Source organism: Lontra canadensis, unplaced genomic scaffold (assembly GCF_010015895.1).
Source record: "Lontra canadensis isolate GAN:19392208 unplaced genomic scaffold, GSC_riverotter_1.0 scaffold107, whole genome shotgun sequence".
NCBI lineage: Eukaryota > Metazoa > Chordata > Mammalia > Carnivora > Mustelidae > Lontra > Lontra canadensis.
In genome coordinates, this window is record NW_022631101.1 from 6,701,410 (window position 1) to 6,712,475 (window position 11,066).

The 11,066-nt window shown below is 42.9% G+C and overlaps 1 protein-coding gene across 1 annotated transcript; it reads right to left on the bottom strand.

Annotated features, from left to right (window-relative positions):
* Positions 1-7,332: 7,332 nt before the first annotated feature.
* On the bottom strand, positions 7,333-10,792 carry LOC116856154 (putative protein ZNF720). The gene is made up of 3 exons (XM_032839429.1): positions 10,778-10,792; positions 8,714-8,851; positions 7,333-7,425 (listed from the first exon to the last, which is right to left on the bottom strand). The coding sequence occupies exons 1-3, from the start codon at positions 10,790-10,792 to the stop codon at positions 7,333-7,335; spliced, it is 246 nt and encodes an 81-aa protein (XP_032695320.1).
* Between the last annotated feature and the right edge of the window lie 274 nt (positions 10,793-11,066).

Sequence of the window (11,066 nt, forward strand, 5' to 3'; positions counted from 1 at the left end):
AACAAGCCAAAATTATAAAATGGTAGTTGTTAAGAAATATGGTAATAATGCATGCTTTACTGTAGGTTGGACAATGTTCTAAGCTCCCCTATGGTGTCAATTATATGATGTAAAAAATTTATATATGACATAAGTTGATACACTACTTTACCATTTAGGAATTAGAGAACACACAGTTGAAATTTCTAATGTTAGTTCATAAAAAACAAAATTCTTTTTAAAGATTTTATTTATTTATTTGACAGATAAAGAAAGAGAAAGCGAGAGAGAGAGAGTGAGCAGGAGTGGGGGTTTGGGGTGGCAGGCAGAGGGAGACGGAGGCTCCCCACTCAGCTGGGAGCCTGATGCAGGTCTAGATCCCAGGACCCTGGGATCATTACCTGAGTCAAAGGCAGATACTTCACCAACTGAGCTACCCTGCTGCCCTAAGAAAAAAAAGATTTTGCAGGGAAATAAATACACTGTAAAAAAGCGTATTTTAGGGAGGTGCCTTGTGCTCCAATGAAATTACTGAGTGGGATTTTTTAAGATGCTGTTTGAAGCTTCCATAAGACCGGAAAGCATAAAGTAGAAGATGGGCGATATGTGTCTCCGGTGTTTACAACTTTCCTAAACATAATATTCTGACAGCTCCCCTTACCTATTTCTGTCATGAGGCAAAAATGGAATTTTAAAAATGGCTTCACACACATCCCTCAGAAATAGGCACAGATTTCTCCAGGTACCCGAACGCAATGGATACACAGCTATATCATGCAGGCCCTCCCAGGCCATGGAAAGGTCTTTGCCCTTGCTGTGAATATGATGGAAGACAAGGGGAGAAATGGAAGAAAGAGACTCCTTAGAGGATGTGGGAGCATGGGGAGTGTTAGATAGGATTGTTGCCGTGTGATAGCAAGGGAAATTAACTTAATCTTATAGAAAATTATTTTCATTCAACAAAGTTTCCTAAACCACGTTTTAAGGTCAGGTTTCTTCCTTAATTTTGGACCTAAGCTGCGTCATCTGCTTCATTCTTTCCCACCTATCTGGATGTAAAGCTACTGTCTCCTTTCTTTTACTATCCCAGCCCCCTTCTTCGGCTCCAAAAAAGGCAACCAGCTCTGGCTTAGAAGTATAGCAAGACTTACTTACTTATTTATAAAGATTTTATTTATTCATTTGAGAGAGAGAGATAGCGGGAGAGAGCATGAGCGGCAGGGAGCTGGAGAAGCAGGCTCCTGGCTGAGCAAGAAGCCCCATGTGGGGCTCAATCCCAGAACCCCAGGATCACAACCCAAGCCAAAGGCAGTTGCTTAATGGACTGAGCTACCCAGGCACCCTAAGACCCATTTATTTAAAAGAAAAAAAAAAAAAAAAGAACGTGGATTTTGCTGGAGAGTCTCTAATTTTTTTTTTTTTTTTAATTTAGTTGACAGACAGAGATCACAAGCAGGCAGAGAGGCAGGCAGAAAGAGAGAGAGAGGAAAGCAGGCTCCCCGCTGAACAGAGAGCGTGACGCGGGGCTCGATCCCAGGACCCTGAGATCATGACCTGAGCCAAAGGCAGAGGCTTAACCCACTGAGCCACCCAGGTGCCCCGAGAGTCTCTAATTTTTAATCCAGTGTTATCCTCAGTAGAGAAAACATTGTAGAATTCTAGAAAATTATTTCCCAAAATACTGTCTTCTGACAGCCCCTTTAGAATACATAGGAGGGATTTCCGGGGTGCCTGGGTGGCTCAGTGGGTTAAAGCCTCTGCCTTCAGCTGCGGTCATGATCCCAGGGTCCTGGGATAGAGCCAAGCATTGGGCTCTCCGCTCAGTAAGGAGCCTGCTTCCCTTCCTCTCTCTCTCTTTGCCTGCCTCTCTGCCTACTTGTGATCTCTGTCTGTCAAATAAATAAATAAAATCCTTAAAAAAAAAAAAAAATAGAATACCTAGGAGGGCTTTCCGAAGTTCAGATCTTGAGCTCCACTTCAAGTATGATGGAAACAAAAACAAAGAGTGGGAAATGGAGTTTAAGTTTGCTCACTGCTGAGCAGAGAGCCTGATGTGGGGCTCGATGCCAGGACCCTGAGATCATGACCTGAGCCGAAGGCAGAGGCTTTAACCCACTGAGCCACCCAGGCACCCTGGTAGCAGTATCATTTTATACAATGGCATTTCTAGAATTACCGCTCCTCTACAGTAAATGATGATGTTAGCTTAAGGAAGGTGAAGCTAAAGGTAGAGATGAAACACCATGAGGATTTTTTTCTCTGCACATATAAACCCTTAATTATATCCCTTCCTGCAGGGATCTGAATTCCCGTCGTGCAAAGAAGAATCTTTGAAGACAGAGTCTCTACAGGAAGGAACAAAACCCTGAGTGGAGTTTGGGAAACCTGGAAGGAAGCTATCCTCACCCAAGAAGAGTAGGTGTCCATAGTTCCCTAACATCACGTCCCTGTATGTCAGCAGTCCCAGAAATAAGGAACACATTGACCAAGTGGTGATGGGTAGGGTTAAAATTTGCTGAAGATGAAAGTAGGAGGGGCGCCTGACCTTATTAAAAATGTCAACTCTGGTGCTTGCTTTGGCAGCACATATACTAAAAAATGTCAATTTGGAAAAAAAACATCAATTCTGATTCAGGATTCTGGAATGGGATCTGAGTCTGCTTTTCTAACAAGCCATTAATAAGAATCTCCTCCTGGGGCACGTGGGTAGCTCAGTCATCGAGCCCGGCAGGAAGCTGCTTATCCTTCTCCTACTCCCCACGCTTGTGTTCTGATGTCTCTCTGTCAAATAAATAAAGTCTCATAAATAAATGTCTCTTTGTCAAAAAAATAAATCAAATATATATATTTTTAAAGATTTTATTTATTTGACAGAGAGAGACACAGCAAGAGAGGGAACACAAGCAGGGGGTGTGGGAGAGGGAGAAGCAGGCTTCCTGAAGAGGAGCAAGCCCCATGCGGGGCTGGATCCCAGGACTCTGGATTGTGACCAGAGCCAAAGGCAGATGCTTAATGACTGAGCCACCCAGGCGCCCCAATAAATAAAATCTTAAAAAAAAAAAAAAAGTCAGATCAACGTTATGAAATCAATAAAGCCCCTTGAAATCATCTGCCTGGTACCTTGCTGTCAGTGTTTGCAAGAGCCTTAGTACCAGGTGAGTCAATTAAGTTCGATTTCTGGCAGGCTTAAGAACCTGGAGCTATTCTGGGGACTCAAGAAGACATAACCCACATCTATAGATGTTGCAGGTGAATGTGATGGTGGGAATTTGGTCTGGCTTCTTAAACTTACAAGGCTCTAAAAATTCATTCTGAGGGCCACCTGGCTGGCTCAATTGGAAGAGCATCTGATTCTCAATCTTGGGGTCATGGGTTTGAGCCCCACATTGGGTTACACCCCCCCAAAATTACCAAAAGATTACCCCCCAAAAATCCAAAACAAAGCAAAAAGAACACTTTAAAAAAAAATACAAATTCAATCTGAAATTCCTTAGAAAGGGTTCCAGCAAAGCAGATTTCAATGAAACTTTAAAGTCAGTCACTATTCATGCCGCACTTACATAATTAGGCCAGGCTTGTTAAACCTGGGCTATTTTATAAACAAATAGTCTCGATTCAGTATGTTTGTTTAAAAGGAGGTTAACTCTAGGGGCGCCTGGGTGGCTCAGTGGGTTAAGCCGCTGCTTTCAGCTCCGGTCATGATCTCAGGGTCCTGGGATTGAGTCCCACAGAGGGGCTCTCTGCCCCGCAGGGAGCCTGTTTCCTCCTCTCTCTCTGCTTGCCTCTCTGTCCACTGTGATCTCTCTGTGTCAAATAAATAAAATCTTTTTTTAAAAAAAGGAGGTTAATTTTAGAGAGAAAAATTATATTTTCATAGCATACTTTTATGGATCTCAGATTCCAGTTATGATGAACTATTTTTAAATGTTTGCCTATAAAACTGGATGGATCCTGAATTCTTCTGGTTTCCTCTGGTATCTGCCTTTGACCTGCCGTCACTGAGAACCGAAACTTCCCTTTGTTCCTGCAAACTGAAGCTAGATGACTCCAGGTCAACTTCAGAGAAACTGCCAAATGGCTCGGGTTCACACAGTCTTCTTGCCCCTCGCTCTTCAGACCACTCAGAAGGCTCATGGAGATATTCTGGCAGCCGACCAGGAACATCTCAGGTTGCCACTGCCTGCCCTCCATCTGAAGATGCTTGAAGCGCAACATCTCCATCTTCCGCTGGCAGCATTCAGGATTCCGACACTGAGTTTATCATTCTCTCAACCATTACCTGTGCTTTTTTCATGCAATTTCTTGATACACTCAGAAATCCAAGTGAGAAAAGCTGTCTTACAAAATAAGATGACTTGGAGCACCCGGGTGGATCAGTTGGTTAGGCATCTGCCTTTGGCTCAGGTCATGATCCCAGGGATGGAGTCCCGCATTGGCTCCTGCTCAGTGGGAAGCCTGCTGCTCCCCAGGCTTGTGTGCTTAGTCTCTCTGACAAATAAATAAAATCCTAAATTTTTTTTTTAATTTAAAAGAAATTAGAAAAGAACTCAAAGAAAGACCTGAATGAATATTTGCATATTTATGCCCATTTCAGCTTTACACACAAGAGCCCAAAATAGGTACAATCAACTCAAATGCCTATGCATAGTTAAAGGGATAAAGAAAACATATAGCATATACATATCATGAAACATTTCTGAGCCTTGAGAAGGATACAGACATTATGACGTGATACAACTTGGATAAACCCTGAGGACATTGTGTCAAGTGAAAGAAATGAGTCACAAAGAGACAGATTCTGTAGGAATCCACTTACGTGAGTCATCTAAGGTGATGAAACTCATAAAAAATTAAAATGGTGCCTGCCGGGGACTTACGGTAGAGGGAAAGGAGGAAGTGGGTTTTTTTTTTTTAACAGGTATTAAGTTTTACTCCTGTGAGAAGAGAAAGTAACAGAACTTGTTTGCACAGTAATGTGAAAGGTTAAGTAACTACTGTTTGCACAATAATTCAAAATGTTCAGTCCACAATACTTTGATGGTAAATTTTATGCCATTTTAAAACCACAATTAAAATAAAAATATATGGGGGCGCCTGGGTGGCTCTGTGGGTTAAGCCTCTGCCTTCAGCTCAGGTCATGATCTCAGGGTCCTGGGATCGAGTCCCGCATCAGGCTCCCTGCTCAGCAAGCAGCCTGCTCCCCCCTCTTTCTCTGCCTGCCTCTCTGCCTGCTTGTGATCTCGACCTGTCAAATAAATAAATAAAATCTTAAAAAAAAAATATGTGAAGAGAATAAATAGATGATGAAATAGATTTAGTTTTCATGACTACTCACTTAGGCAGGACAAAGCAACCACTGACCATTAACCAAGAATAGAAATAAAGAAGTTATGAGCAGAGTCAGAGTGATGTTCCTACATAAAATGACACAGAGAGGGGCGCCTGGGTGGCTCAGTGGGTTAAAGCCTCTGCCTTCAGCTCAAGTCATGATCCTAGGGTCCTGGGATTGAGCCCGGCATCTGGCTCTCTGCTTGGTGGGAAGCCTGTTTTCCCTTCTCTCTCTACCGGCCTCTCTGCCTACTTGTAATGTCTCACTGTCAGATAAATAAATAAAATCTTAAAAAAAAAGATTTCTTCCACATAACTGGAAGTCTTAACCATGACTGTAAAATCATAGAGCACAAACATTTCAAATCATGGTCTGTATTGTAGGGCAGGAACTTTTCACAGTAAAGGCAACAGTTTGAAATAAAAACTTTTTTTTTTTTTAAAGATTTTATTTATTTATTTGACAGAGAGAGAGATCACAAGTAGGCAGAGAGGCAGTCAGAGAGAGAGGAAGAAGCAGGCTCCTTGCTGAGCAGAGAGCCCGATGCGGGGCTCGATCCCAGGACCCCAGGATCATGACCTGAGCCAAAGGCAGAAGCTTTAACCCACTGAGCCACCCAGGAGCCCTGAAATAAAAACTTTTGACCAAGCATTTAAAAGACACTGGAGAGTGGGGTGCCTGGGTGGCTCAGTCGTTAAGCATCTGTGATTGGCTCAGGTCATGATCCCAGGGTTCTGGGATTGAGCCCCACGTCTGACTCCCTGCTCAGCGGGAAGCCTGCTTCTCCCTCTCCCACTCCCCCTGCTTGTGTTCCCTCTTTCCCTGTGTCTTTCTGTGTCAAATAAATAAATAAGAAATCTTAGAAAATAGTAAAAAGAAATAAAAGACATTGGAGAAATTTATCATAGTATTATTATAGCATTCCCATTCTTACACAATAATAAGATTTTTAAGCCATTCTGTAGAAGAATTAAAAAAAAAACCCACAAACAAACAAAAAACTCTTCATTTGTAAATAAAGGAAGAAATGAAAGTTGTAAAAATGTTGAGCATCACTAATACATAAAATAAACATCTGGGATTAAGTTATATCATGACTCAGTTACATGTTGAGAGACATGTATGAAAAACTTATTAACTTTTTACTAAAGTAAATTTAAATTTGTAAGCTAGATATTTTAATAAATACAGGTACCTACTATTACTTGCTACATAATATGTGCAAATTCAAGCATTTCCTATCAAAACTTTTCAATCTAAAAGGACACCTAAGTTTGACATATATCCAATCAGAAAATGAAAACATATGGGACTCAGGCTCAGTTCCCTTTGTATTAAACAACACAGAATTATTATTTTTTAAAAGATTTTATTTATTTGAGAGAGAGTGAGCGAGCACAAGCAGCCTTCGGCTCAGGTCATGATCCCAGGGTCCTGGGATTGAGCCCCGCATCGGGCTCTCTGCTCAGCAGGGAGCCTGCTTCCCCTCTCTCTCTGCCTGCCTCTCTGCCTGTGATCTCTGTCAAATAAATAAATAAAATCTTAAAAAAAAAAAACAACAACAACAACCAAAAAAACCCCAGAAAACATGTGATGTCTGTTTCCAGTGTTCTGGCATTTTTGCACCAAACCCCAATACACCCAGTATTCCCCTCACACACTTTGGACATGAGGCATAAATAGAACTTAGAAACAGCTTCTCAGACAGAGCCTCAGAAATAGGCACAGATTTCCCTGGGGCCCCAAGAACAAGGGAAAAGCACAGAGATCACTGTGACCCTCACAGACCAAGGGGAGGCCCTGAGCCCTCCCTGTGGATCTGATGGACCATCACTAGAGCTAAAGGAAGATCCTTAGAGAATGGAAGAGCAAGAGATAATGTTGGATAGCACATGTCCCTCTGTGATAGCAAAAGAAAGAAACCTAGACTTCTCAATCTTGTTTCCATTCAACGAGAACAAATCACACGTAAAGGTCCAGCTTTCTCCTTGAACTTCAGACCTCGCCTCCATTATCTGCTTCATTCATTCCCACCTACCTGGGTGTGTGGCTATGCTCTCCTTTCTCTTCACTTCCCAGGGCTCCTTCTTTTGCTCCAAAAAGGTGACCAAGTCTGGCTTTGACACAAGACCAATTATTTAAAAGAAGAAGAAGAAGAAGAAGAAGAAGAAGAATATGAGTATTGCTGGAGATTCTAATTTTTTAAAAGATTTTGTTTATTCATTTGTAGAGATCACAAGTAGGCAGAGAAGCAGGTGGAAAGAGGAGGAAGCAGGCTCCCCGCTGAGCAGAGAGCCTGATGCGGGGCTTGATCCCAGGATCCTGAGATCATGACCTGAGCCGAAGGCAGAGGCTTTAACCCACTGAGCCACCCAGGCACCCAGATTCTAATTTTCAATCCAGTTTTGCACTCAGTAGAGAAAAGAGGACATTGTGGTATTCTGGAAAATGATTTCCCAAACTCTGTTGCACAACAGCTCCTTTAGAACTCAAAGGAGAGTTTTCTAATCTTCAGATTTTTTTTTTAAGATTTTATTTATTTATTTGACAGAGATCACAAGTAGGCAGAGAGGCAAACAGAGAGAGAGAGAGAGAGAGAGAGAGAGAGAGAGGAGGAATCAGGCTCCCCGCTGAGCAGAGAGCCCGATGCGGGACTCCCAGGACCCTGAGATCATGACCCAAGCTGAAAGCAGAGGCTTAACCCACTGAGCCACCCAGGCGCCCCTAATATTCAGATCTTAAGCCAAGTATTACTGATACAATAACAAGGGACTGAAATTAGAATTTAGGATGTGGGCAATACCATTTAATGTCACTCAATGTTTAGAACTATCACTCATCTACAGTAATGATGATGGTATCTTAAGGAAGGGGAAGCTAAAACTGAAAATGAAGCCTCATGAACAGTTTTAGCTCAACGCCTACAGAGCCCAACTTCTTTCCCTTACGGCAGGGATCTGAATTGTACGCATGCAGCAAAGAATCTCCCAAGAGACCTCCTTCCAGGAAGGAACAAAACCCGGAGTGTGGGTTTGGAACCGTGTCCCATGAAGTGAATGAGGCTAAAACTGTCACTGGTAACTCACCACCCAAGAAGGAGCGTGGATTTCATTGCTACAACACGGGACACGTTTAGGCTTGTTTCCTAAGCACACATGTGTTTGTGCCTCCCTTATTCCCATCACTACGAATGATGACAAAACTTCCCTTCCAGATTTTCATCCTAACCCTAAATAAAAGGAAGTCATACACCCCTGCCTGCTCTTGGATCACAGCTTTGGAAGTTATTCCCCTGATTTCTTTATTTGCTGCATATTCCGTTTCCTTTGAGTGAGAACTACACCTTGTGGAGCCTCTACCTGTAACTCATCATAGAGTGAACTCATGTTAGTTCAGCGACAGGACCTTATCCTTGCCCAAGAAGAGGAGGTGTCCGTAGTTCTCCAACATCACATCCCTGTACAGTTCCCGCTGCGTGTGGGTCAGGCGTCCCCACTCCTCCTGAGAGAATTCTATGGCCACATCCCTGAATGTCAGCAGTCCCTGCAGTAAATACCACAGTCAAGTGGCCACCGGCAGACCTCAAAATTTTACCCAAGGTGTAAAGAAGGAGTTAGGACAAATGGTTCTGGCTGAGGTGAGTTTCCTGCTTTATCTAGTAAGATAATTTTTAACACAGGAATCTGCTTCTATTTATTCTCTAAAGCCGAGGTAACGAGGTGGCGTATGAACCACAGAAACACTTTAAATACTCTGTATTTCTTCAAAAGAAATTGGAAAATGAAGGATTCAATGGAGGCATACACATGTTTGAGTACTGTATTTGTGTCACACAGTATAAGTTGTGTATATTTCTTTCTTTTTTTAAGATTTTATTTATTTGGGCACCTGGGTGACTCAGTTATTAAGCATCTGCCTTTGGCTTAGATCATGATTCCAGGGTCCTGGGATAGAGCCAGGCATCAGGCTCCCTGCTCAGTGGGAAGCCTGCTTCTCCCTCTCCCACTCCCCCACTTATGTTCCCTCTCTCGCTGTGTCTGTCAAATAAATAAATAAAATCTTAAAAAAAAAAAAAGAACAAAAAAACCCTAGTGGATTTATAGATCTTTCAAACCCCATAAATAGAGCACCTTGGGTGCCTGGGTGGCTCAGTGGGTTAAAGCTTCTGCCTTCGGCTCAGGTCATGATCCCAAGGTCCTGGGATCAAGCCGCACATTGGGCTCTCTGCTCAGTGGGGATCCTGCTTCCCCCCTTCTCTCTGACTGTCTCTCTGCCTACTTGTGATCTCTGTCTGTTAAATAAATAGATAAAATCTTTTAAAAAATTTAAAAAATAAATAGAGCATCTTTTTTTTTCTTTCTTTCTTTCTAGAGACGAGGGCTCTGATTCTTTTTCCAGACCTTTCTTAGCTATTCTGGGCTACATATCCATTTTGCTTATTTGTACATTTTCCTAATCCTAGTGTACTGCTGATAAAGCATTCAGATGGGACCCACATATGAACTGTTTTCCTTGACTGATATCCCAGAAGCTGAGCCCTTCCACTATAGAAATCGTGGATTTAATGCCTTCTCCTGTAAATCTGTCAAAAAGAACATTTCTTGGGGCACCTGGGTGGCTCAGTTGGTTAAGCAACTGCCTTTGACTCGAGTCATAATCCCAGGATCCTGGAATTGTACCCTGCATCAGGCTTCTGCTCAGTGGGGAGCCTGCTTCTCCCTCTGCCAACTGCTCTCTCTGCTTGTGCTCTTTGTCAAATGAATAAATAAAATCTTTAAAAAAAACAGAGAAAGAGAGAGAGGGGACACTTCTCAAAGTTTCAGGACAGTAATTCAAAGTGACAAATGTTCATGTCTATTTGGAAACTAGGTTGGAGAAAACGAAGAGAACTTCTGGAATATAGCAAAGAAGTATTCTAAAGAGCTAAACTTCAGTATCATTTAAAAAAAATAGTTTGAGAAAGAGAGAGAGAGAGTGCATGAGCAGGGGAGGGGGAGGGAGAAGCAGACTCCCCTTGAGCAAGAGTCTGATGTGGGGCTCCATTCCAGGACCCTGAGATCATGACCTGAGCCCAAGACAGATGCTTAATCAGCTGAACCAACCAGGTGCCCTCTTTTTTTTTTTTTTAAGATTTTATTTATTTATCAGAGAGAGAGAGGGAGAGAGAGCGAGCACAGGCAGACTGGCAGGCAGAGGGAGAAGCAGGCTCCCTGCCGAGCAAGGAGCCCGATGTGGGACTCGATCCCAGGACACTGGGATCATGACCTGAGCCGAAGGCAGCTGCTTAACCAACTGAGCCACGCAGGCGTCCCCAACCAGGTGCCCTCTCAAAAGATTTTTAAGAGTAGGTGAAAACACTCATAAGACAGGAATAGCAGAACTAGAGAAATAAACCTTTGCAATTTTTAAATGCATGGAATTTCAGGAGGAAAAGATGACACTGTTTCTAACCAGGGATACAAGGCTTACCTGAGAACCGGCCATTTCATCCTCTTCCTCCTTGTTCTCTAGCTTTCCTTCTCGGGAGACCCTTGTGGTGAAATCACAGCTGGATCGATCATAAGCATTTGCCTTTAACAAAGACTCTCTTCACCTGTTACCTACTCCTCTCCAGGCAGGGCAATGAAATACAAAAAAAGTCCTACATCCTATTCTTTTGTGTGTCAGGAGCTATTCAAAGACCCTGAGCTTCTCCAAGAAGACCAATCCCTCCGTTTCTCCTTCCCTGTTGTCAGGGAGCCTCCCCGCCAACAGACAC